At 48.8% G+C, this 27,933-nt stretch overlaps 1 protein-coding gene across 2 annotated transcripts in view; it reads left to right on the plus strand.

The window, feature by feature from the left end:
- Positions 1–3,450: 3,450 nt before the first annotated feature.
- The window catches only part of polrmt (polymerase (RNA) mitochondrial (DNA directed)), a 29,766-nt gene continuing 5,283 nt past the window's right edge, over positions 3,451–27,933 (plus strand). The window contains exons 1-16 of one of the 2 annotated variants that reach the window (XM_035523350.1): positions 3,451–3,752; positions 4,130–4,225; positions 4,642–5,366; positions 5,451–5,584; positions 8,310–8,496; positions 11,748–11,897; positions 12,629–12,796; positions 12,887–13,057; positions 13,163–13,402; positions 14,734–15,525; positions 15,741–15,863; positions 16,221–16,343; positions 16,984–17,163; positions 17,827–17,913; positions 18,597–18,710; positions 26,356–26,408. In XM_035523350.1, the coding sequence (XP_035379243.1) occupies positions 3,611–3,752; positions 4,130–4,225; positions 4,642–5,366; positions 5,451–5,584; positions 8,310–8,496; positions 11,748–11,897; positions 12,629–12,796; positions 12,887–13,057; positions 13,163–13,402; positions 14,734–15,525; positions 15,741–15,863; positions 16,221–16,343; positions 16,984–17,163; positions 17,827–17,913; positions 18,597–18,710; positions 26,356–26,408 (3,485 nt within the window). In that variant the 5' untranslated portion in view covers positions 3,451–3,610. The remainder of the gene's footprint in view (positions 3,753–4,129; positions 4,226–4,641; positions 5,367–5,450; positions 5,585–8,309; positions 8,497–11,747; positions 11,898–12,628; positions 12,797–12,886; positions 13,058–13,162; positions 13,403–14,733; positions 15,526–15,740; positions 15,864–16,220; positions 16,344–16,983; positions 17,164–17,826; positions 17,914–18,596; positions 18,711–26,355; positions 26,409–27,933) is intronic. The other variant, XM_035523349.1, reaches the window with a different exon arrangement.

The raw sequence follows: 27,933 nt of genomic DNA on the forward strand, positions 1-27,933 counted from the left end.
GTGGCCTGGATGACCTGTGGGTATACTGAAGAGTGGCCTGGATGACCTGTTGGTATACTGCAGAGTGGCCTGGATGGCCTGTGGGTATACTGCAGAGTGGCCTGGATAGCCTGTGGTTATACTGCAGTCTGGCTTGGATGACCTGTGGGTATACTGCAGAGTGGCCTGGATGATCTGTGGGTATACTGCAGAGTGGCCTGGATGACCTGTGGGTATACTGCAGAGTGGCCTGGATGATCTGTGGGTATACTGAAGAGTGGCCTGGATGACCTGTGGGTATACTGAAGAGTGGCCTGGATGACCTGTTGGTATACTGCAGAGTGGCCTGGATGGCCTGTGGGTATACTGAAGAGTGGCCTGGATGACCTGTGGGTATGCTGAAGAGTGGCCTGGATGACCTGTGGGTATACTGCAGAGTGGCCTGGATGATCTGTGGGTATGCTGAAGAGTGGCCTGGATGGCCTGTGGGTATACTGCAGAGTGGCCTGGATGATCTGTGGGTATACTGCAGAGTGGCCTGGATAGCCTGTGGGTATACTGCAGAGTGGCCTGGATGACCTGTGGGTATACTGCAGAGTGGCCTGGATGGCCTGTGGGTATACTGAAGAGTGGCCTGGATGACCTGTGGGTATGCTGAAGAGTGGCCTAGATGGCCTGTGGGTATACTGCAGAGTGGCCTGGATGACCTGTGGGTATACTGCAGAGTGGCCTGGATGATCTGTGGGTATGCTGAAGAGTGGCCTGGATGGCCTGTGGGTATGCTGAAGAGTGGCCTGGATGGCCTGTGGGTATACTGCAGAGTGGCCTGGATAGCCTGTGGGTATACTGCAGAGTGGCCTGGATGGCCTGTGGGTATACTGCAGAGTGGCCTGGATGACCTGTGGGTATACTGCAGAGTGGCCTGGATGGCCTGTGGGTATACTGCAGAGTGGCCTGGATGATCTGTGGGTATACTGCAGAGTGGCCTGGATGACCTGTGGGTATACCGCAGAGTGGCCTGGATGACCTGTGGGTATACCGCAGAGTGACCTGGATGACCTGTGGGTATACCGAAGAGTGGCCTGGATGACCTGTGGGTATACCGAAGAGTGGCCTGGATGACCTGTGGGTATACTGCAGAGTGGCCTGGATGACCTGTGGGTATACTGCAGAGTGGCCTGGATGACCTGTGGGTATACTGCAGAGTGGCCTGGATGACCTGTGGGTATGCTGAAGAGTGGCCTAGATGGCCTGTGGGTATGCTGAAGAGTGGCCTAGATGGCCTGTGGGTATACTGCAGAGTGGCCTGGATGACCTGTGGGTATACTGCAGAGTGGCCTGGATGGCCTGTGGATATACTGCAGAGTGGCCTGGATGGCCTGTGGATATACTGCAGAGTGGCCTGGATGGCCTGTGGGTATACTGCAGAGTGGCCTGGATGGCCTGTGGGTATACTGCAGAGTGGCCTGGATGGCCTGTGGATATACTGCAGAGTGGCCTGGATGACCTGTGGGTATACTGCAGAGTAGCCTGGATGGCCTGTGGATATACTGCAGAGTGGCCACCTAGTGCCCGGCCATTTGCATTTCCTGTTTTGCGACCATTGTTCATTGTATGTGGCATCAGTGATAAGACGGTAATCTGCTCAATCAGCTGGCTTGCTCTGACAGTCCTCATCCTCACACGATGAGCACAGAGATTTCCGAGTGAAAGGTAGACAGACACAAACAACTGAGATTTTTCCACTGAGACAGTGGGCACCGCGGCTCTCGGATGAGCTGTGTGTTTTGGTCTGTATTTTGTGCAGCGGGCGTGCAAATGTCTCCTCTAGAGGTGTGATGCGTGATGTGATGTGTGTTTTTTTTCCATGCCGAAAATCTACTTACACCAGCTGTGAATCCACTGACGGCAGGTGCTTTACTGCAGTTGACAGTAAAGAGGGATGCTTCCTCAAAGCTGTTGGGCGAGATGCCATAAAGATCTGCTATGCTTGGCAGGTGTCTGTTCAAAAAGCCGCTGTGAAAATAAAATTTGTCCTTCTATTAGACCTCAGATCCTAATACGAATAAGCTTCCAGGGGTGTCTGACATGAAGAAATCTTCTTTTCAAAAGTTACCACATAGCCTTCACTATACTGACATCTGTGATTAACAACACGAGTTTAGGATTTGGCTCAATAAAACCTCAAATAATACTGCATAGATAATGATACCAAAAGAATGTATTATTAAATTACCATGTATTACATGAATCAACAAAGTGCAATTGATCAAACCATGGTTATATTACTTTTGCACATATTTTCAGTGGTAGCAGAGGAAAGTCAAGCCACCATAAAGAGCCAGTACAGTAGACAGAGACCCTTTTTCCATTAACCTTCCCAAGGGTCACGGATGCCAAAAGCATTTTCTGACACCGGCTTTGCACAAAGCCACGTCTGTCCGGCGTGGTTCTTTAAAGCTCTGCCCATCCGCAAAACAAATAAACAGCTTCTGCATAGGTGTGCGCGCAGGCCCTCTGATCAAAGTCCACGGGAACGGCGGCCTCGTCTTGGCTGAGCTATTATCACGGCCTTGAATGCCTTTCTTCTCCTCTTTTGTTGACAGTCACTCACCCAGCAATGACTGTCACACCAGCACTAAGAGGCAACTGCCGACAAGGGAGGAGAAACATCAAACGCACCAGTCAGAAAGGGGGGCCTGGCCCGTGAACCATGGCAGCAAACACCACAATTCCCACCTACGATCTTAGCCACACACGCACGCACACACACCGCCAGCAAGGATGCCCACCTGTTGTACTTTAGGCAAGGTGTGTTTCTGTCTACGGCCTGCAGTAACAGGTATGTGTTAAGACCGGTTCAGGGTGAAAATGCTGCGACATGCAACTGAACAGATATCAGTGTTCTTTAGAAACAATAAAATTTTATTTTGCTATATGGCATAAAAATACCTGCACCTTGTAGGTATTAGTCCATTTTACACTGGAATGCCACAGCAAGCACATACTACAAAACTAATTCTGTACATTTTTAAATGCAACACAGAATCTCAGACCTATTATTCTGAAAATGACTTTACGCAAGCCAAATGCCGCCGCCCAATCGCGTACACGTGTTTAACCTCCTGCTGTAGCTAATAGGCCCTGATAAGCCTTGTATCTGGGGAAAGTCGTTTAATGTGGTGACCCTGACCAGTGCTGATTTTGGTCATCTCCTACATACTATTTTACAAACAGCAACAGCTAAATAATAAAATAAAAGGCATGACTTCTGTTAAACCTCGCAGGTACTCTGAATAGTGGGCTATACTGGGGGAAGACCGCCACCTACAGGTCTAGGACAAGCTCAGCAAGCCTTTCGCCCTGACTTGTTTTTTTCTCTCTTCAGCTCCTAAGGTTTTTAAAAGTATAGTAGAGCGCAATGAAGTGTATGTGTAACTATACAAAAAGACGAATCAGTTCAAATGTGAAAATACCGGCGATAGTTACGTCGCTGTGACTCGATATGTCTTTTATCTTCTACCAGTCCTTGAGTTTAATTGATCAAAGTCGGCTAGTCATGTCTGAACAAAAATGGCCGCCTACTAAGAGCGATAATGCGGTTGTCGTGAGCTATTAATGATATGTCAAAATGTCACTTTTAAGACTATGTGCCTTTCCAAAATATCTGACGAGTAGGTTAATGATTGAAATAAATGTTGGGCACGCACTAAACGTCGACCGTTGCCACATCTGTCTCCGAATCCACAATAACTGCAAAAGGAGAACACAAGGTAAAATGAGTTCACGCTAACTTCTAGTTTCATCGGCTTTGCAGGGTAATTTACGAATGTTGACGTTCGCACTGGGTGGTGATAAAGATACTGGAGCTTTATTAAGACTATTTGAGTAGGAAGCCCAAAATGTGTAGCTTACACTGCTACTGTTTCTGTTACTGTAACGTCTTGGCCTGTTACCGCCGTTATAACATTGTATTGACGTCGCAACCTTGTTGAAGCTCTGTGTATTCAGTGTAAGTTCTGAACACCTTTATCCCTAGACTGCACTGTTTTTAAGCAACAAAAATACAGTTTGGTTGAGTGAAATGAATGCATGACTTGCACCACATTTAGTATACATTTGTTTCTGTCTGTTGTTTTGGTTTTCTCAGAGAACCCATGGACAAGACATCGAAGACACTATTCAGCTATCTCAAGGAAAGAAGATGGAGACAAAAGAGTGTTGGAACAATATCAGCTGGTGGACGGTATCAGCTTTTTTCTTCTACAAAGGATCTGACATTCCAGTTTATTAGTAGACTTGTGTTAATATCCACGGTATTCACATGTGCCTGTTCTTTGACATTGGCCACGAAGTACATTAACTTAGGGCATATCATACATCAATACATTAAATCATCAATAAACACTGCTTTTAGTTTGCCCTTGTCAGTTTTAATAACTGTATATTTCTAGCTTATTGGATTACTAAATACGAAGGCTTTTTATGCAATTCTTTTTATATCTGCTGTGGTTAAATAGGAGTTAACTCTGACGTACTACAATTGATGAAAAATACGTTTACTGTTTGAGATAGAAGTATGGCTTTTTACTGTGTTGTGTATGTCTCTGCTGTAGTTTCGTGATCTTTTTTAAAATGACCCTTTATACTTTTTTATTGTAGTTCTCGAGGCCCGCATGCACCAGTTACAGTCTGATGCTGTATTAGATCAGAAATGTTCAAAGGTGGATTTTATCAGTGTGCTTCAGGGTGAAAAAGAAATCTCTCATGATCAAAGTCAAAAGGCAGCGTCAACAACGAAACCCGAAAACCTGAAAGATTGTCAGGCCAGCAAAAAAGGAATCGCTGTAGACAATCTGTCCCCCATAACACACACCAGCCGCTGGTTTGAGAAACTCGCGCGAGAGAAGTGTAACAAAGCCAAGAAGCAGCACGCTCTTCGGCAGAAGCTCAGTGACAAAGCAGACACTGCCAAGCATGGCAAAGGGAGCCTGATGCTTCCTGGAACCTCCATAAAGAAAATCTCACCTGGAAAAAAGAGCCATCCAGAACCCAAACACTCTCCGACGCCGTGCTCCAAACCCTGTGTGGCCAACCCTGCTGCAGAAGAATTCTCTCGAGAGGCAGAGCTGGCCGACGTGGAAGAGCTCGACAAGTGCGGGAGCCGGTGGAACCCCGCTAGCACGGCAAGGCTCCTGGAGGACAGGTACGGCAACCAGTACAGCGACTCCCAGCTGAGGGTGCGCTCCTACCTGGAGGCGTGCATGTTCCTGGGGGACACGGAGAGCGCCTGCCAGTGCCTACTCCATCATCACCAGCACATAGCCAAGCGCACCGCACTCTGCATCGGTGCCTACAACGTCCTGCTGAGGATGTGGGCCAAGAAGGTGAGTCCTCGGGCAGGCGCGTGGTGTTTGTGGTTTTCTTGTTTTCGCGGAGGGTGACCGTTTGCTCCGCCTCGTGTGCGGCAGGGATTGCTGAGTTGGATAAGACGCACGTTCGTCCTGCTGGAGGAGGCGAGACTCAAGCCCAATGTGGCGACGTACTGCGCCGCCCTGGAATGTATGGGACGCAAGTCAGAATGTTCCCCGAGGGTCATTTCCAGGTAATCTGCTGTGACTCAAGCCATGCCGATGCAGTCTTGTGTATTAATGCAAAAATTAGGATGCCTCTGGTTGTTGGCCTAATTAATGACTCGAGACAACCATAATTTTAACTCTTTTTTTTTTTGTCCCACAAACTAAAATAAAAAGTATTATGAGATGGTCCTTCTTACACTCAATTGTTAGAATTTTTCTATCAGTTGTGGTTCTAAAATGACTGAGCAATTAAATGTTATAGTAAGTACATATTATTTATTCATAAATAATAAGGCTGTCATAACTTGTCATAAAATATGTACCAACTTGTATCTAAAAGACAGTATGATTATCGCCTGTATTTGGCCTCCCTCTTCAGTGTCCAGCAGTAGTCTGTCAACACAGACGGTAGAACTTTTCAATACTACCTTCCATATTGTTCATAATGATATGTGAGTATACTGGAACTATGGGTAATGGAATAATTATAAAAACATATTTGGATTCAACGTGCCACAATACATAAGAAACCAGTGTTTTGTGCATGGGAATGAAGTCTTTGTGACACAGTGTAATATGCCCAGTGTGATCTGCTTTTGACAGAGTATAAGTAATTGCAGTCTTATTCTTTTTACCGACGGCCTCCTGGAATCCTCTGATCCCACAGATCTCTTGGATATGCTGCATGCCTCCAGGGGGCAGTATTTCCCTGTTCTAGCACTAGAATGTTGGAACAAATCAGATTCCAGTGCAAAAATGAAAAAAAAAATAAGACCCTTCAACCTTAGGCAGAGCTGTTTCTGGATATTGTTTGTAAGCATCTTTCAACCTTTCAATGCCATATTAGCTAGCTTATCCATGAACCAATCCTTGCCTGCACAATTGCCAAAAATAAGTGATACTTGTTAAGATTGATAGAAAGGTTCACGTTTGTACACTCTGCCCTTGTCCCTAAGGAACGGCGTTCTAGTGAGTTCTTCACAGTCTGCGTCACATTTAGAAGATCTCTTCGACAAAACGAGGTTATATCAAAGCGTCTAGCTCCTAGCTAAACATGAACCAAACATTAACTGTAAAGCATCTCTCTTGTCAAAATTAGATTTTTGTCTTCATCTTTAATTTCCCAACAGTGATGTACTGTAGACCTGTTCCTCAGCCGGTATACTTTTAAATCCCATGCATATGGGCCCAGGGTTATTTTTACACGCCAGAAGTAGCCTAGAGTCCCATGTATCAGATATCGTGGCGAATCAGACTTGTTACCCCATATCAGATGTGTCCTAGAATGTGTCCTAGAAAATCAAAGAACGCGGTCTGAAGTGCAGAACGATTACTTTTCATGCCATAGCGAAGCTTCAGGTCTCTGTGACACGGGGTCTCCGGATTGGTCAAAAAGCTGCACGCTGTGTTGCCTCCTCTGTTACCCGCCTAGCAACACTTGACCTTATCGTTGAGCCACCTGGTGGTCCCTGCAGACAGCAGCGGAGTTCTGAAGGTGACCGCTAGCCTTCAGCCTGTGGAGCTGGGACCCGTGGAGCTGGGACCCGTGGAGCTGGGACAGGCAGAACCTGGGAGGCTGGGGAAAGCTGGTTAGCACATCGATCGCTGTAAGGCGATAGGAGTGACATTGTTCTACTTCGGACCGGTTCGACTTGCCAATAAGCTGCCTCGCTCTATCTCCACTCTTGTTCTTCAGATCTGTCTTGCTCTTGATCTTTTCTTCTGCTTCACTGGACCATCTCTCTCTCTCTCTCTCTGTCTGTCTCTCTACATTTTTTCACTTACCTCTCTCCCCCTTGCTCTGCTGCTATTTATCGAGTCTGTCTCGTCTATCACGCAGAGCCACGCGGAGACAGCAGCGCGCTGTCTCGTCATGCGTGACAGGGAGATATGGGCGGAGTGTGGCAGTAACTTATCAAGTGAATGTGACACAATGAATCGTCTAGAGACAGTCATGCGCTCAAACAAAAGAATTCCACCAAATTCCATTATTTAGGCTTCAGGAACAGCGAGTTGAGATTTGCAAAGCTGAGAGCTGCATGTGAAATCTCTTTGGGCTCCTTTATAAATGCCCAAGATGGCAACTTTTCTGATTCCTTCTGAATCTAGCAGAAAGACGTGTGGAGTGGAGGAATGTCTTGTTTGCCGAGGCCTGCCCCTCCCCATCTCCGTGCGGCTGTCTGTTCCCTCCTAGGCCACAAGAGGGAGCTCTGAACCCACCACCCGCGCTCCAGCGGAAGCCTGTTGCTTTGGAAACGACCAAAGCGCTACGGCATGGTCCAGCCTCCCCTGAGTTTGCAGAGAGGGGAGCGTCCGTCCGTCCGTTTTTTTTAAAACATTTTGTCTGAATAACGTTGCTCCACTGTCTCTCTGGCTGCATGGCCCCGGCCTGTGTTGGCTGGAATAAATCCGATTTTGGCCTCAGATCCCGGTGACCGGTGCCACCGGTTCGCGTTCTGCGTGGGAGGACGAGTCCCAGACCTTGTCACAGAGGCCTGTGAACAGATTCCAGCTGAATCCCTTCACCACGTTTCACACGGTTGACGCTAGCATCGCACTGCTTAAAGGCCACAAGGTGGTGAGGGGCCTGTGAAGGTTTCTGGGTTTGTCCCGGCAGGTTTCTACTGCCGCGGCCGAGCCGCTATATCTCGTTTCTTTCCTTTTCCCTTCTTCAATAAAGGCAGCTCCCGGCACGCCGATAAAGGTCCAGAGGACGAGGCCCGCGTCAACCTTTTCTTCTGTCGTGCGCAGGTGCCTGCAGCAGATGAAGCAGGACGGCCTGAGCGTGGACGACGTCTTCCGGCAGTACGTCTTCCGGCAGGACGAGAGGGCCGCGGTGCTGAGGGCCGTCCATGTTGTGCAGCCTAACTACAAGCCCCGCCTGGCGCCCGAAGGGCCCCCCTGTTCCCTGCCGCTGCTCAAGAGCTTCTACTCCGAGGTGCCCAGCCACACAGCGGCTCGTCTTTCCGCCATGACTCTAAAGCCAGGTTCCTCACCGCAGCTCCCGGTCCCAGGTGCTCCTGGTTGTAGTCAGAGAGCTCAGAACATTGATCTGGAGTCTCTGGTATTTGCCAATGGCCTGGTGCAGCCATTTTAACGTGGCGCGCTGTGTTGCGTCGTCACCGAAGCTACTGTGCTTTTTGGATTTGTTGCTGCTGTGTTTTTTGCTGGTAGTGGGAAGCAATATTTTGTATCGCAGGCTCATCACAGTTTTTTCTTGATGTTTTACTTCACACTCTAAACACTGTCAGAGAAAGAGAGGGAGAGAGGGAGAGAGGGAGGGAGGGAGGACGACAGGCAGGGTGAGGAGAAAAAGAAAATGTCTTAGCTATCATTTGCATGCATGCGGCAGCACTACGCTCCCATACTGACCTTCCCCTGGACACACACACACACACACACGCGCGTGCACACACACGCACACAGACACACGCGCACACACACGCGCGCACACACATGCACACACACACGCGCACAGACACACACACGCACACAGACACACACGCGCGCGCACACACACGCACACAGACACACACGCGCGCGCACACACGCACACAGACACACACACGCGCGCACACACATGCACACACACGCACACAGACACGCACGCGCGCGCACACACGCACACAGACACACACACACACACACGCGCGCACACACATGCACACACACACACACACGCGCACAGACACACACACGCACACAGACACACACGCGCGCGCACACACATGCACACAGACACACACACGCGCGCGCACACACACGCACACAGACACACACACACGCGCACACAGACACACACGCGCACACAGACACACACGCGCACACACACAGACACAGACACACAGACATGCATGCATATGCAAATATTTTTCTTCACATTTGGTGCCTTTCTCATGCAGTGTGGACGCAGATCTCTGCTGCTGTGCACATTCAGTGCAGATTCTTACCAGCAAATATGCGCTGAATTGTTGCAACACACTAACTCTGCCATCTTACCTATATATATATATATATATCACACACACACACACACACAGCCTGGCCAAAAAAGTCAATATTTCGTTGGACCGCCTGTAGCTTTGATTACGGCAAGCATTCGCTGTGGCATCGTTTCCGCAAGCTTCTGCAATGTCACAACATATCTATTTCTGTCCAGAGTTGCATTAATTTTTCCCCAAGATCTTGTATTGATGATTTGGACCACTGCGCAAAGTCTTATCCAGCACATCCCAAAGATTCTCAATGGAGTTCACGTCTGGACTCTGTGGTGGCCAATCCATGTGTGAAAATGATGTCTCATGCTTCCTGAACCACTCTTTCACAATTTGAGCCTGATGAATCCTGGCATTGTCATCTTGGAATATGCCCATGTCATCAGGGAAGAAAACAAATCCATTGATGGAATAACCTGGTCGTTCAGTATATTCAGGTAGTCAGCTGACCTCACATAACATTGCTGAACCTAGACCTGACCAACTGCAGCAACCCCAGATCATACCACTGCCCCCACAGACTTGTACCCATCATGCCTAGTGCCTACCGTAAATCACTCCAGCCGCCTCTCTTCTTACCCTGATGCGCCCATCACTCTGGAACAGGGTAAATCTGGACTCATCAGACCACATGACCTTCTTCCACTGCTCCAGAGTCCAATCTTTATTCTCCTTATTAAATTGAAACCGTTTTTGCTTCACTGACAAGTGGTTTTCTTAAGGCTACACAGCTGTATCCCTTGAGTTCCCGCCACATTGTGCGTGTGGAAATGCTCTTACTTTCACTATTAAACATATCCCTGAGTTCTACTGTTGTTTTTCTACGATTTGATTTCACCACACGTTTAAGTGATCCCCGATCACGATTATTCAAGATTTTTTCCAACCACATTCCTTCCTCGAAGATGATGTTTCCCCACTGCCCTTCCACTTTAATAATGCGTTGGACAGTTCTTAACCCGATTTTAGTAGTTCCAGCATCTCCTTAGATGTTTTCTCTACTTGATGCATGCCAATAATTTGACCCTTCTGAAACAGATCTTTTCCACGACCACAGGATGTGTTTTTCGACATGGTTGTTTAACAAATGAGAAGCCACTCACTACATCAGTTTGGGTTAAATAACTTGTTGCCAGCTGAAACATAATCACCCATGCAGTAATTATCCAATGGGAGGCTCTTAACTATTTGCTTAGTGAAATCCAGGTGACCTTTTTTGGCCAGGGTGTGTGTGTGTGTGTGTGTGTGTGTGTGTGTGTCTGTGTGTGTGTGTGTGTGTGTGTGTATGTGTGTGTGTATGTGTGTGTGTGTATGTGTGTGTGTGTGTGTGTGTGTGTGTGTGAGTGTGTGTGTGTGTGTGTGTGTGTCTGTGTGTGTGTGTGTGTGTCTGTGTGTGTGTGTCTGTGTGTGTCTGTGAGTGTGTGAGTGTGAGTGTGTGAGTGTGAGTGTGAGTGTGTGTGTGTGTGAGTGTGTGTGTGTGTGAGTGTGTGTGTGTGTGTGTGTGTCTGTGAGTGTGTGTGTGTGTGTGTGTCTGTGTGTGTGTGTGTGTGTGTGTGTGTGTGTGTGTGTGTGTGTGTGTGTGTGTGTGTGTGTTCAGCGTCTCACTTCCCATTCCCCATATTATAATAATACATTCCATCACATCCAAACCTACAGGCCATATTACTGTTATGTCTGAGCTCCCCCGTGGAGGCAGCTCCCGGGATGTCTGCTGTAGCTACAGCTGGGCGCTTCCTGCAGTCTTCCAGTGGGTGTCCCGAGTGCCGGAGCCTGACACGTCTGGAAAAGCTCGGTTTTCTTTAATCGGCTAGGAAAGAAACTGCAGGAACGCAACGGGCAGTGTTCACTGTACGATGATCAGCCGTGTGGGTTGGTGTGTGTTGTCAACTCCCGCCGCACAAGTCTGACACGGGAAGCGCGGTTGAGGCTACACTTCGCCTTAAACAGCACATGTGGAACGATGTGTCATGCTGCTATTTTACTGTTCTGAGGTCAGCCGATAGCCTCTGTATACACCCCAGATACAGAGATTACATAGTGAAGCATGTGTGCTGTTATGTGATCTGACTGGGTTCTGGGTTGCGGTCTGAACAAATCATTGCAATAATTAATTGTGCTGCATGTATATCGACTGGTGCTGGAACTCCCTTGTCCCGTTGACCCCCACTGACTTTTGACCCTGCGTGTGTTTCAGAGGGAAGGAAGCAGGTATCCTAAAATGGACTTCAGCCTGGAGGAACTCCGGGAGCGTTTCAGCCGCCAGCTGGCCATCGAGCAGTCAAACACGATCACCATCGCATCCGTGGAGGCCACGAAACCCATCACTGAAAACATGGCCAGGATGGTGCGTGGTTCCTCAACATCCACCTATAAGCACTGCCAGGAAGATGGGGATGGTCTGGCACCATTTTAACCCGGATTATATTTATTGGTTTGTGGATGAAGCAGGCTAGTGTGCGTTGTTAATCATTACATAATTTCAGTTGTTGTTGTTATATGAGAACCTTGCTAGCATAGTGATATTAAGGTTTTTTGGAGTGCGTGTGTGTCAGAGCATTGCCTTTTCATGGAAGTTTCAGGCCTCTACATCTGTTTTGAGAGAGCATCCATTACTACAGATTCCCTGAGGTTCTGCTCTGGCATTTACTGGCTTGGCCCCCTTCGCCAGGGGGTCCCAGCACAGAGAGGTGGGGGAGGGAGGGTTCCCTGGTGGTCTGGCGACATTTATACCAGGTTGACTGGAATGCTAATGTTTTATGGTGCGTCCCCCCACGTGTGGTGCGAGGGTCACCTTTGGACCGGCCTGTCAGGCCCGTGTTCTGCTTGACGTAGTCCTCTCCTCTCCTGTCCCCGGCAGGCCTTTGGGCGAACGGCACGGTAGAACCCGGTTCCACTGTTTCCATTTGAAACGTTAAAAGTTACAACCGACGTCCGCTCGGCCACGGGTTCATTAAACGAACTCGAACCCAAACCGAACAAAACGAAGGTTCGTTTCGGTGCACGTGGTCGCGTCCGGGCACGCACCATGGCACGTCTCCCCATAACTGTCCTCTCTGTCCCCCCTGCGCCGGGCAGAGGAAGCTCCTAGAGGAGCAGCGTGGGCACTGGCGCGGGGTCCTGCTGCAGGCCCTGCGGAACAGCAAGCCGCTGCTACACAGCAGCTGCCTGACGAGCTGGAGGGTGAACATCTACCCCTTCCTGTGGCTCCTGCACGATGAGGACTACGTGGACGTCATGCTGCAGGTAGGACCGCATGCTGCGGTCACGGCTGAGGTTGCGGTAGCGATGCGGGTGTGGCTCTGACCTTCTTGTCCCACCGATGGTGGCCTCTAGGGCCTGGCTGCCCTGCCGCCCAGCGGAGAGTCGCTGCTCATCATGGCCAGGGAGATGGGAACCCGAGTCTACAACATTTATGGCATCCGGCAGAAAAAACGCAGCCAGTTGGTGAATAAACTGAGCAGAATCTACAGGTCATACGCAGAGCTGCTTGCTAAAGACACAAAGGTACTTCCTATAATTCTGATGTGTGTGTGTAAGTGTGTGTGTGTATGTGTGTGTATGTATATATATATATATGAGTTCATCACATAAAGGCCTGTGGCATCACAGGGCAGCAGCACCTTGCCCCGGGAGCACTGGAGCAGCCTGGAGGCGGAGACACACGCTGGCCCTTCCCTTCTGAGCGATGACGCACCCTGGCCCCTCACACTGATCATAGAGCTGGGCAGCTTCCTGGTGGACCTGATGTTGCGTGAGCTCAAAGTCTGCAAAGACATCCTCAGCCCGAGCCCGGAGGGGACGCTCATCCCCGTGCTCTATCACATGTATGTGTTCCGTAGCAATCGCCAGGTAAGACCCGTGCCTCATTTTTTTTTTTTTTTTTTTTTTCTCCTTTGCTGGCTCCTTCGTGCAAATTGGGTTCCGAACAAAAAGGAACGACCGTGAGGTTCATTTGCAGAATGTTCTCTTCAGTCTGAGAGCGTGTGCAACTGTACTGGGTGAACTGTGTAGGAAACAAAGGCCATCTCATCTCGGTAGTAACCGGGCAGATTAGCATCGTCTCTCATAAACCTGCCGTGTTTAGATCCTACACTCTCTGCGGCCCCCGTGCCTCCGGCTGACCCTGCCTCTCCGCGTCCTCTCGCCTCCTTTCGCTTTTCCAGCGTTCCGCTGCATGTTTTTGTATGAATTATGGAGCCGTTTCCCTGCTGGAGCAGCACGGGGCTGAAGGAGGAAGACTAATGACTCGGAAAGTAATGCCTTTTTTACTGGCCTCTTAATTGGCTGGGTGATTTAGTGCCCCAGGATTGCGCACGTGTGTGTGCGTGTGCGTGTGTGTGTGTGTGTGTGTGTGTGTGTGTGTGTGTGTGTGTGTCTCAGGGCAGGAGAGGAGGGCTTGGGGACAGGTTCCCTGTGCCTGCTGGGCTCGGTTCCTGTTGCAGGTGCTCTGTAGGTCACACGCCAGCCTCCTCTGTGGCCTCTGAGCCTGGCATGGGGCGGCATTGCCTCCGTTGAGCCCGCAGATGGTGCGGGCAGCGGGGAGGAGCTCCGCCCCAGGGCTGGGTCACACTGACATGGCGCCACGCGCCTGCCACTGTTGCGTGAGTTGTCTGAATAGGTAATAATTGAATCTGAGTGGTATTTTTAGTGGTGACGCAGGCAGCTCTGCTCTGGGTTGATTTTTTGAGTACTCTCTGCTGATTTGACAAGCCTTCTGACACCTTTCTGTACCAGGCCCTACATTTCTGTAATTTCTGTAAAAAAAACAACAAAAAAAAAAATTTCAAATGATAAGGGCTCATGGTGGTATTTGAAAGATGAAACTTGGAAAACAGCTGTCCTTCATTAACCCTTAATTGCACACGTCATCATCTTCAACATCTTCAGTTGTAGTGAACACCAGATTGTCCCCCTGGTCTGCACGAGACTGAGTGTCTCTGGCCCTAGTATGCATGTATTACCCAGAATACATGTGCGTTTTAGCTTTATGGAGTAGTTTATCAGGCTGTTGTACACAATTAGTTCCATGGTTAACCAGACACACCATCTATTCAATAGCTTGTTTTCAGTTTCACTCAGCCATAGTAGCAACTGTCATTATGTGTAAGAAATGTAGTTAAAGTTAATGGGGACTGGACATCTGGGCGATGCTTTGACTCACTGCCACGTGTCTGTGCTAGGTCGGCTTTATAAAGCCTCACCCCATCCTGACGCACATTCAGTCGGAAGCCATGGAGGCCAAGCTGACCTTTGACTCCTATGTGATGCCCATGCTGTGCCCGCCTGTGCCCTGGACGTCGACGAAGAGCGGCGCCTACCTGCTGACGCCCACAAAGCTGATGCGCACGGAGGAGGGCACCGTCCAGCACCAGCTTCTGCTGGAGAAGGTCCGTGACGAGGACCTGCACGGTGTGCTGGATGCACTCAGCCAGCTGGGCAACTGCGCCTGGAAGGTCAACAAACCCGTGCTGGACATCATCATCAGTGTCTTCAACAACAAGGGCAGCGAGAAGTTGGATGTGCCACCGCCGGTGTCTGAGGCGCCCGAGATCCCGTGCTTCAACCCGCACGACCAGGGCCTAACGATGTCCGAGAAGGCCCAGCTGAGGCGCGATGTGGCCAAGGCCAAGAAGACGATCGCCGAGATGCACAGCCTGCGCATGGACGCACTCTACAAGCTCTCCATCGCCAACCACATGAGGGACGAGATCTTCTGGTTCCCGCACAACATGGACTTCCGCGGGCGCACCTACCCCTGCCCGCCGTACTTCAACCACCTGGGCAGCGACTTGACCAGGGCCATCCTGATGTTTGCCGAGGGCAAGCCGCTGGGCCTCAAAGGCCTTGACTGGCTGAAGATCCACCTGGTGAACCTCACGGGCCTGAAGAAGCGCAGCTCGCTGGCTGGGAGGCTGGAGTATGCCAACAGCCACATGGACGATATCCTGGACTCGGCGGACGAGCCCTTCGCTGTGAGCAACCCCCGTCGCCCTTCAGTACTATACTCAATGCCAATGTATCCTGTGTGAAGCATTTTCTATCCAGCGTAATTGCATGATATAGACTCAATTTAAAGTGTACGGAATAATTAATTTTCCCTTTGGCAGCCGATAGTATCTGGCAATGTTGAGTCCCCAGAGAGAGCGTCGAATGGCACGGCTCACGACTCGAGTGTGCTGCGTTACAGGGCAGGAAGTGGTGGATGGACGCTGATGAGCCCTGGCAGACTCTGGCCTGCTGTAAGGAAATAGCAAACGCCTCCAGATCTCCAGATCACACCAAGTTCATCTCCCATTTCCCTGTACATCAGGTACGCTGCATAGCGGGGGCGTGTGGAGTGGGGTGTGAGGGTGGGTGTGAGGCACGAGGGTTTGTGGGACCATGCCTCTGTCACACCACTACATTTAATTTAAGTTTGACACCCCATTAAATCCTGATGTGACTTGCTTGGTTTCCGTGACCACGTGTCCGGCTGCTGCACATCATAACGACGCTTACTGCACTTGGCTGTAATGAATTGCCCTCTTGTATTACATTTTTGTGTTGTATTGCTTTAGTCGCATTTTTGTTACGGTGCAGTTATGTGTGAGTTTATTAATAAAACGAGGCAGTTAAGTAGCTTTTGCTGAGCTCTTTGTCTGTCTCTCTCTCTCTCTCTCTGAGTCAGGATGGTTCCTGCAATGGTCTCCAGCACTATGCAGCTCTGGGTCGTGACGTAATCGGTGCCACGTCAGTGAACCTGATGCCCTGCGAAGTGCCCCAGGATGTCTACAGTAGTGTGGCACAGCAGGTAGGCAAGCACGGGGCCCGAGCAGCCGTGCCGGGGTTCACTATAAACGCAGACATGTTTCCCGGTCCTTATATTACTAAGGTGAGAGTAATGCAGCCCTTTTATTCTGTTTAGGTGGGGCTGTTTTTGTTGTTAGGCATGTGCCTATTAATGTGCTCTTCTCCTTAAATAAAACGTCTCAGTCACGCCTCCTGAGCTTTAAAATGAACACAGCTTGAAAATGTGTAGATTTCTGTCGAAAACCATTTGCAGCAAGCAAACGGATACTTAAGAATGTACTTCTCTTGTCGCTTTGATTAAGTGAACGTTTCTGATATGAAAAAAAGCTGATCTGATTCTGCTGTTCAATGCATATCTGTGATTGTTCAGAAACTGCCCCACTTACAACAGCGACACTTTAGCAGTAGAGGACGTGGGAGCCTGGAGACGGCTCAGACGCAGTATAGATATATATTTTAGTACGTTGAACACGCCGATGTATTTGGGGTCATAACTGTAAAACCTAACGCAGATGAACTCTGTGTGAGAGTTCCACGTCATGGACGGCGCGAAGCGGCAGGGCGTTTTAAGCAAACGGGGGTTAGGCCGCGAGTAAGACGCCGCTCTGGCCGTAGCCGACGCTTGATTGGCTGGTGCGCAGGTGGAGGCGTTCCGCACACGGGACGCGGCCAAGGGCATGAAGATCGCGCAGGTACTGGAGGGATTCATCAACAGGAAGGTGGTGAAGCAGACGGTCATGACGGTGGTGTACGGCGTCACGCGCTACGGGGGCCGGCTGCAGATCGAAAAGCGCCTCAAAGAGATGGACGATTTCCCCAAGGTAGGCGCCCCCGTCAGGGCCGTGCTGCACCTTGCTCCTTTAGCTTGGCCGCTTTGGCGTGCTTGTTCTCGTCAATTCAGTTTAATTGTGATTCTTACGTCTGGCCTTCAGCTTGTGCACCTTTAGCTTTTTTTTCCCATCTGCTCTCATATGTGCTGCTTTGTGGAAGTGTTAGAAAGTGTGTGTGTGTGTGTGTGTGTGTGTGTGTGTGTGTGTGTGAGAGAGAGAGAGAATGATTCAATTCATTTTTTTTGTTTGCCTCAGTCCCTTATCCCTATTGTATTCTTTGGATAAACAAACTACATCAGCAGTGAAGTAGCATATAATTATCACCTTTAGAGAGTCAGCGAGAAAGGTGTGCACTTGTATAGGATTAGAGTGTACGATTATGTGTGAAAGGTGTGTGTGTGTGTGTGTGTGTGTGTTTGCATGTAGGTGAGGAACCAGTCTGTTTGTTCAGCAGGGTTGTGTGTTGTCAGCACAGCTAGATACCACTGGGGCTTCTCTGTGCTAATGTGTCCCCATGGGGCTAGCGGAGTTGCCCGGGGCCCTCCGACCACGGGAGCTGGTCGCCTGAATCTTCACGCTTCGTGCTTCTCCCAGGCTTGCTTTGCAGTGACTATGCTGTTGTCCAAGCATTTAACTGCTGTTTTCCCCATGCAGGAGCACATATGGGACGCCTCTCAGTACTTGGTCCAACAGGTCTTCTGCAGCCTGAAGGAAATGTTTACTGGCACCAGAGAGATCCAGGTATGCCATGATGTCTTGCATGACTAGCACACCAGAAGCAGAAAGAGCCAGAGCGACTGTAGTTTCTTTTTGTGCTCTTGTATCACTTTGTTATATAAATACCTGAAAGTGTTTTTGCTTGGTAAAAGGAGGGGAAAATAGAAAGTTCTGGAACCCACTCCATCTTCGGGGAGAGAGCCAAACAGAGCCAGCCAGTCTGAAAAATACCCCCGTGTTGCATTCAGACACTCCTGCCTACCTAAATGGGTCAGGCCCGAAAACGCGTACAAAAATAAAGAAGCATGGTGAGGGAGAACGAGTGGTGCGCTGTGGCACTCCATCCTCCCTCTAATCGCCCATGCCTGGCTGCAGCGCAGGTGGAGCGACTGGAGAGGGTGATGGCTAACTGGGGCAGAGGATGGAGAGGCTGGCTGGCGGATGGGGCTAGCACCAGGCCTGAGGCTGCAAACGCGAGGCGTGTGAAGGAATTCATCTCCTGGGCAGGAGCTCTCTGGAGGAAAGCCTCTTAGGCCCGAGTGGGAAGGCAAGCTGGCATGTTAGGTGTACCGGGGGGGGTTTGTCGCTGTTGCTGGTTCCCCTGCACAGCAACAGCTGGTCCTCTCTTTGACACCGCACAACCCGATGGAAACAAAGCTCGAACTTCCCATTTAGAAGTGTGTGTGTGTGTGTGTGTGTCCCTACAGGACTGGCTGACGGAGAGCGCGAGGCTAATCTCCAAGTCCGGCAACACGGTGGAGTGGGTGACGCCGTTGGGACTGCCCATTGTCCAGCCATATCACCGCACCAAGAATCATATGGTGAGTGTTGTGGCCACAGGGGCCTCCAGGGGCCCCCAGGGCCAGAATGCTGGTGAGTAATGATTGCTCTGCTCTGGTTAGGCACAGCCTGAAGGGACCCTATGGGGTTAAAGTTCAGAAGGCTCTGTCCTCCTGTTAAGACATGCTGAGGGGTAGAGCACATGTCCTATAGAACTCGCCGGATCACTGCACTTTCCAGAGGCCCAGCACTCTCAGCAGAGCAGCCAAAGACAAATGACCCACGCAGCTTTTCCACTGGAAAGCGCGTGGCAGGCATACCCAGGGCTGACCCAGGGCTGCTGGCTGGGGTCTAGGCAGGGCAGCGGAGTGTCTGCAGGGGTTTGAGGGGAGGAGTTTGACCGCTTCGAGCACAGGGCTGACCCGTTCTTTAGCCTACTGGTGCTGCGTGGCGTGCATGGTTCAAATAGAATGTGTAAACAAAAGCTGAAATTTCGTCCATACAGGAACTTTGTGTGTGTGTGTGTGTGTGTGAGCGAGAGAGAGAGAGAGAGAAGCTGCCAAAGCAGGACAGCTCTAACTGGTTTCTTAAAAGCCCTCTGCACTACATGGTTTCCCTGCTTGTTGTTACGGAATGTTCCAGGGCTGTGCAGAGGCTGTCGGGAGGCTGTAATTTCCACAGGGACCTCCTGATCACCTAAAAGCAGGCAGCGGTATGCAGGCCATCCTGCTGGATCTTCACTGTGTGTGTGTTGTGAGTGAGTGAGTGAGTGAGTTCTCGCTCCTGTCCTGCTGCTGGGCTGTTCATAGCCATCTCCACTGCCTGTGACCACCGGTGTACTAGGGTGGCCTAACGACCCGTATGACGCGTTTCACCAGCGCATTTAGACCTGGCACGGCATGAAGGAAGCAGAAGAATAGCCACTTCCTGTTACACCGTGGAACGGAGGTGCTCACCTGTAGTGGTTCATGGCTATGCGCTAACTCTGCTAGGCAGAATGTAAAATAGTGTCAAAACTGGCCAAAAAAAATGACGTTTGATCATCCTTAACAAAAAAAAAACAAAAAAAAAACTGGTTCTAAAAAGGTTCAAAGCATTTGAAAATCTACTTTGCACCTTATATCCACAAGAGTGCAAACCAGTACAGGAAGTGACAAAAACTACTTGTACAGGTGTATTTATTTCAACATAAACATGTCTTTTAACTTTTCCTTGACATGAAATACTAATCAAACCATTGGGGACTTGCAGTGCATGAAGCTGCCGTCTCTAGCCTAGTATGCACAGTAGCCTACACTTTTGTATAAATTTAAGGTACACAATTCTGAGAAATGCAACAACAACGATGTTGTACCCCGAGGGATCGTGGTATTAAAATGGAAAAGTAGGCTACTTGCATTATTGATGCTAGAAGTCCCAAAGTGCTTCCGAACATTGAAAGAGCTAGCAGACATCAGGCCATTCTCATTGGGTGCATAATTGGAGATGTACCCTTAGGTAGCTGCTGCTGGAATGGAAGGCTAACTGATGGTAGGCTGATGGACCAAAACTGCACAGAGTGCAAATCATGCTTGTGAACTCTGCCACATGTTTGTTGTTGAATTCTTTGTCGGTTTCAGCTTGACTCGCATTTCATTTTTAGTCGCTGAAAATGACGCCGCGCGTTTCCTGTCCGTCGTGTGGCGTGTACAGTGCAGCGGCCAAGGCACGACGTAGACACTGCAACCCCCGTTTCATTTAAAAAATGTCTGGGTTTTTAAATAAATCTAATGTAAAAAATATTCGCTGACAGCAGTAAAGTGTTACAGCTCAGCCAGGCTGAAAACGTTTGGCTCCTAAAAGAAGACATCTGTCCGCAACTGTCTCCTAAACTGACTAGATCAAAGGCAAATCTAACGGCATTATTAAAGGCTATGGAGTAGAAATATTGATGGTCTTGGCTGACTTATCAAAACTTCTGTGCTGTTGCAACGTAAACTTGCGAGCTTGCAGCTGACGAACGAGGTCAGAAGGATGCAGGTCTTTAGCCACGGCGCGGGACTGGGGCGTTCTGTTCCCCAGCGTAGGACCTGCCTACATGCCTGCAGTTTGAGCAGCGTGGTAAGGATGCTGCGTCTCCCCTGTTCAGCAGCAGAAGGGACACTTGCTGTCTTGCCTGCCGCGGCCATTTCAAGACTTCGCATCTAATCGTCTGCTGGCATGTGTGAGGGCACTCGATCTAACATGCAGGCGTGCCGTCACCACGCTACACTGTAGGCCCTTGCCGAGATTCCCGGCCCCTTGATTTCAGGTCATTATGTTTTATTGGACATTTATGAAATTTTTGGTGAGGTTGCCATTAATCCACCGGCTGTGGGTCCTCATGAATTCACCACTTAACGGCGTTTAATCATGGAGTCGTGCGGGTGGAGCCACTGGGCAGCAGCTTTAGGGAAGATGTTTGCTTCTTCTGTTAATTTACATTCACATTTACATTTACATGTATGGCATATAGCAGGCGGTCTTATCCAGAGCGACTTACAAAAGTGCCTTGTCATCTACCCAACCTAGCCAGTAAAACATATTAGAGTCCATTTAGCCCCCATGGAAGTGGTTTTTAGAGCCCATCTCGTCTTCATAATACGCACTTATATTTTTAGAATAGCATTTAAGTATAACATCCATCTTCTGTCTTGTAGGGGTTCTCAGTTATTGGATGTTTTGACTCTCGTCTGCATGACATGGGCAACAAGATATACCGGCACATATTGTGATTCTGACGTGCTTTTGCAGGGTATTAAAAATACAGTGGTGACACTTTGATGCGTTGTGGTTAACAAATTGATCTGGATTATTAGGAGCAAATGATTTGTGTGAACAGTTTGAACACCCAGGGATCTCTCAACTGAGACTGGTCTGTGATGGGTCAAGAACCGTGTTCACACACCATTAAGGAATTAAGTGGTTAATTAAGGACTGAGTTATTTGTTAGGAGGCTCGTTCGGCGAGGGTCCATTTACAGCAGCACTTAAAACCCAGTGTACCACGTAGCTCTCGCTCGCGGGGCTGGTGAGTGGAGGCTTGAGACGCTCTCTATGTGGCAGCAGAAACTGCCAGCTGAGCTTTACACGAGCTCTGTGGGAGCTTTACATGAGCTTTACATGAGCTTTACATGAGCTTTACAGGTTGTAAACGAGGCCACTGAGGAATTGAATGTACCGCGGAAAAACGTTTAAGCACGTACGCATTTGCGTGTGTATATACACATATACAAATATGCATTTCATTGTGGATCTTGACAATAAAAAACAAAAACCACTGTTAAAACATCTCATTGAATTTTGGCTACAACAGAATAAGAAGGCAACCTGAATTCAATAATTGCTTGTCTTTGAAAATGAAACGCTGATGACGAAGGTGAAGGGACTATCCATGTGTTTGTACTGACGTTGGAGAGCCGGGTATTCATTCCAGTCAATAGATTACAAAACACCTGTACTTTAGCATGTTGCATCCACTTCACAAGGACTCTTAACTGCTTGATCCCGGTGCCGCTCTGTGTCGTGACACGTTCTGTCCCCCTGTTACCCGTTTCCCAGTATTGGTTCCCATGCATCGAACACACAACATGCCAGGTTGACCATACCCACAGCACTCCATTTATCCTCTAGGGTCAAAGGTGAAGGTAACCTTGTTTAACTATCCGCTGGGCTCCACCCACATCACCCCGTTTAATTTCCAGGAGATGTGGAGAGACTTTTGGTGGGTTTGCTTATAAGGGTTCAGCAACATCCCCCTCGACACACTACCCAGATTAACGTAGCAAAGCACTAAATCACCACAGGGCCTCAACTCCATTTCTAACGAGATGGCCCTCCTGTTCCAGCATGGGGTAGACCATCGCAGCTTAACCCTGTCTTTCCCCTTAGCTTTTGGTCCAAAAATGTGAAACTCAAGGGATTTTTTTTCCCGCCAGCATGCTGTCATGACTGTGCGTCCCAAGATGGCCATGATCTCCGCTCACAGCCAGTGTGGTTAAACCGCTGGCCATCACCCTCTACTTACAGCAGTTTATGTCCTCAGCAAGTTTGCATTTCTACATAAATCCACAGAGACAAGATGCAGAAGGCAAGGCTGTTTCAGCAGAAACTCCCACACAGGAACCACGCTGAGTGCTTGCAGCCTCTTAGACCTGACACACATCTCCACCGCGCTCTGTTAAGAGATACATAGAGCAGTGTGCACGATTCCCGATGGATGATGGATGCTCTGCGTAGTTTCTTTCCCCATCGCTGTATGACTTTTGAATCTCCGACAAACCTAATGGTGAACTTTATTGTGGTCCTAAAAACGCCCCGACCCGCTTTAAAATGCGATCGTGGAAATACACGGTCCAGCCGAGGTTGCTCTGCTCCGGCGCCGAGCACTCATCCATTCGTGGCTGTTCGTTCCGTAGGAAATGGAGCATTAATTAGATGATGGGGAGGAAGGGAGGATGAAGCCTTCATGTCAATACAGCAAATAAACACATTAAGCTGGAGTGAAATCGCCTGCGTTTAATCAAAACGCTGCCATGTCCCTGCTGGTGAAGGCGAGGGCGTTACACGGGGGGAGGGATGTAAGATTTTTGTAAGATTTTCTGTGCTGTTGAATATGTATGTTTATTTACCCATTCCCCATTATCCATTTTGTGTAATGAAGCAACATTTCTTAAACCTTCTTTCATACATATCTAGTTTCAAGTGACTCGTCTGTCCTTCTGATTTTGTGCCCGGGTACTTACTGCGTCCTTGGCAAAAGGAAATGTAATTACCTCCGAGTGCGGGGCTGTATGTCCAGGCCAGACTGTGAGGGGCTCATCCTGCTACGACTGCATGCTAACATCCTTAAGGATGAAGGCTGCCCACCTAATTGGCCGAGGGTCAGTTTTTCTCCTGAGGTTTCCAGCAGATCAGAACGCTCTGATCCGCCAGTCAATTCCAGGTACCTTTTAGGCTCAGAATTACTCTCCCTTCGTGAACCAGGGAAGGCAAAGCAGTATTACATTGATCGGGCGACAGGGGCCTCTGTTGTTCTGAGGGTCGAGCTGATGAATGCAGCGGAAGTGTCAAGGACAGCCCCCAAGGACCAAGTCAAGGAGACAGTCATGAGTCGTGTGGGTCATCTCTCCTGTGGGGCGCTACCTAATTAGCTGATGTTGTACCTAATCTCCCGAGGCCGTGGCAGCAGCAGTCGATAAAGGAGACGGCAGGTTGCTGGAGTCGCGGGGTGAGGTCATCTTGGTTTTTGACTGTGAAGTCATATGAGCGTAGTTTGAAAGTTTTGGCAGTGTAAACTTTATGGCAATGGCAGGAGAAAAGTTGAATCAAGCTGTGTATAAAATAATTACACAAACTCAATGGCTACATAAAATATTCCTTCAGCTTTTTAGGTGATTTTTAGTAATTTATTTCAGTGTCCCAGTTTCATCTGTATATTAGAAAATTTGATTTGAAAGTGAGTGTCGTTAACATTATGTGTGTGCCAAGCTATTAGCTTAGAGTATTGAAATCAGAAACACAACCCAGCAACCCCAACATTAGAGACAACTGATTGTAGCACCTAACGACCAACAACCATGCATTGTTTAGTCCGTAGGTACAGGCTACATGCCACTGACTATAGTCTCACGGCGACGATTTGTAGGTTTGTTTCTGCTGGCCTTGGAGCATTGCTTTATATGCTAACAAAAATAGTATTGTTATTAGTATACTTATTGGCTATTTCTTCCCCTTTTTGGGTGACCATGCACACATGGCAGCCATTGCTAGGAATTTATAGCTTTATGTTCCTATTTAAGGCTTTTTGTGCATTTTTATAACAAATTACTGTGACCTTCACCAAGCCAAGTGACACACTTCCAGCCGAGAGCTGCCCTCGTCCTCGCGAAACTGGCTATAATGACTCTCAGCTCCTCCTCAGACCACACGTTTTAAAAACAGGTCCTAACGTTAAAGCTTTGGGTCAGCGGAAATACATTTCGAATTTCCGTAACGGAAACCTTAATGCTATGTAAATGCAGGCAAATGTAATTCTAGGGTAAATCCACTGGGAAGAGGGATGCTGGGACAATATTTAGTGTATTTATTTTTGTTTTTTCCCTTTTTCGAGACCATTCCGTCAAAGCCCGTGCTCACAGCCAGGAGTGCCGGAGAGCTGAGTTTAGAATGGTGAGAGAGCCACAGCCAGGCAGAAGGGGAGACCGTCGGAGGGGCTGCAGGCGTGGGTCCAGGCTCTGCCTCTTGGAGAGGGGAGGAAGACTAGAATTTACATGCCTCAAAACAGAAAGGCTGTCTCACCGCACAGGCATCAGCCAAAGCTCAAGACACCTACTCCTTTTAGAAGGCGTTTCAGATCTTGTGACTGGATAACTTTTTTTTTTTTTTTTTTTATAAGATGGATCTATTTATGATCTATGATTGTAAATATGACATGACTCAGACAGTTTTAAGATACATGCAGCCGTTTGTCTGCTGCAGGGATTATTAGTTCATCTTTAGTCCTGGCTGAAAGATGTACTCTTCTGGAGAGAGAGGGATGCACCCGTTTCCAGCTGGGGTGCTGGTGACAGCCACGTCTCAAGGCTGCTCCCAATATCTGTGCAACAATCCCCCGTACATTCTGTTCTTCCATCATTAACTAATATATTCATAAAGCAGGATGACGGCCAGCGATGGACGCTACTCTCTACTGTACTTCCGAAATCATCCAGAATTGTACCCACGTGTAGTCCCCCTGTCCAATAGAACCTCCCGGCTAAAGAAAGCAGCAAGCAAGGTCCCCTGTCTCACATTTCCTCATGTTCCCTTTGCTTGTGCATCCAGTCAGTACTTCGTCAAAGGAAATCCAAGACCCAAACTAGAATCCTACGCAGAGTGGCATCACAGAAGCTCTCCAAGAACATTTTGCCACATAGTTCCTTTCGTTTACAGCATTTGGCGAGCGCAGTTACCCAGATCGACCAACGTGCTTATCAGTAAGATGTCATATGTGCATGCTGGGAATCCAACCCGTTGCGTTAGTGGTACTACCTGTTCACCAGGTGAGCTGCAGGCCTATTGTTCCTTCTGGGCGTGTCGGGCACAATCTGGGCTGAGCTCGGGCATGGAAAGGCGTGACTGAGCAGGAGGACAACCGAGCAGACAACGACTGGGCAGTCGGCCTTCCGCCTGTTTTAAGTAACAGCTTCCCTTGCGTTTGTGACTGATTCTCTGGTTCAGCTCATTTGTGAAGACACTATGGTTTAGGAGAGAACCCCGTCCGGGTGAGGTTGGTCCTATATATATATATATATACACACATGTCAGCTCTGAACCATACCGGTATGTGTATCATACTGCCAGAGTGTGTTTGCAGAGGTCTGAGATCAATATCGGAGCACTTTGGAACATTAATACTAAGGAAGAGTTCACTTTGCGTTCAGGCAGTCAATAGCTGAGACATACTGAGAAGACGACTTGGATAAAGAAAGACGAGAGAGCCTCCGTTCTTAGGTTCCCAGTTGCTGTATCTCATAACATATGCGTTTATTTATTTAATTGGTTTATTTATTTATTCATGGAACATCATGGATTTGTTCAGGACCGGCACGAGCTGGTAAGCCATGTGCTCTCTGTTTGTCGTTCAGTGCCTTTGTATTGATCCCGCTTCTTGTTCTTCTCCCTGCAGCTGAAGAGCAACACCCAGCTTCTGAATGTCCAGACAAGCCACGATTCCCAGGAGTAAGTGCCTCGTTCCGCCTGCTTTCCCTTCAGCCGCTCTTTCTCTTCGCATTTTGCGTCCTCGTCTTCTTTTTTTCCCTCTCCACCTGCCTGCCACCCCACCCCCTGAGGCGGGGCAAGCAAGCCTCCACTCCAGAATGCACGCAAAGAAGCAGAGGGATGAAAGGGAGGGAGGGGGGGGAAGAGAGAGAGAGAGAGAGGGATCATCCAGCCTCTCTTCATTGTCGTATATGCAGGCCTCGCAGAGGAAATGGGCCCTTTGGCTGAGGAATGTGGCATTTTATGGTGAAATGTCACTGCTGAATATCACGACTGTCATTTACCCAATAGTGGCCCATCCAGAATGGACAAAGCCTTGCGAGAGCGCTCCTATTTAGCATTTATGATAAAGTTCAGTTCATAGTTTATGTCCGATAACTAGAAACATTCATCATGGGTGGTGTTGTGTATTTCCCAGTTGTTCTAATGACTGCATTCACGATTCAATGTAAGATGGTCTTTGTGGGACTTAAATGGGACCATACAGATTAGTTCATTATGCCAATTTCAAATTAAAAGCACTCTGCTTTTGTTATGAAACGTTTTTACTTTCTAACCCAAACCCTTCAGTTATTGGCCGACGATCTGTCTGACATCTGTTTGAACACCACACAGCCTTCTTTAAAATCCACTGGAAATGGACCTCAGCGCCACGTACTGCTACCCATCCATCACTGTCCATCATTGCTGTTGGGGAGACAGCCGTGACAGGACTCACTTTAACAGGACCCGGCGTGGCGTCAGGGCGGCCCTTCCCTGCACCAGAGCGGCTGTGGCTAGACTCCTGGTCTCAGAGACAGCACGGTGCCTTTGGGGCTAGAACAAACGGCAGCGGCCAAACAAAGTTAGGGGACCAGTCAAATCAAGGTGGCAGATGAGGCAGAGGTCTTCTGAAGACTCGACTTTGTCGCGATGTTCTGATCCTACGCTGCTGACGAACGCTCTCAAGGCATCAGTGGAGGTTTCTTTGTGCTGATCTGAAGCCTGTTAATCCTGTAACGGACCAAGCAGGCAGAGTGGATGGTAATGCCAACGGAGAAGGCCGCACTGAGGATTTGTAGCTTTTTGAGGCTTTTTGTGCATTTCTGTAACAAATCACCGTGGCCATGTGACTTCCAGCCAAGAGCTGCCCTCGTCCTTGCGACACTGGTTATAATGACTCAGCTCCTCCACAGGCCACACGTGCAGTTTACATAATTCTACAAAGCAAAACCTAATCTCATATCAACGTAACTGCAGACATATTTCTAAACGTATTCTTATGTAAAACTGCAGATTTAACTGCAGAGTGGCAACTGGTAAATCCAGTAGGAAAGGGATACGGTTGAATAAGGCTGGGATATTGGTATAGAAACTGGGCTTGGCTATAATAATATTTTTTTTTACCAAATTTGAACTGATTTGAGACCTATTTCGCATTGTTCTGAATTAGTTAACGGCAACTGCTCTTCAACCAAAAGGGCGAGGCATGGTGCTATGTCCCTCC

Source organism: Electrophorus electricus, chromosome 26 (assembly GCF_013358815.1).
Source record: "Electrophorus electricus isolate fEleEle1 chromosome 26, fEleEle1.pri, whole genome shotgun sequence".
Taxonomy (NCBI): domain Eukaryota; kingdom Metazoa; phylum Chordata; class Actinopteri; order Gymnotiformes; family Gymnotidae; genus Electrophorus; species Electrophorus electricus.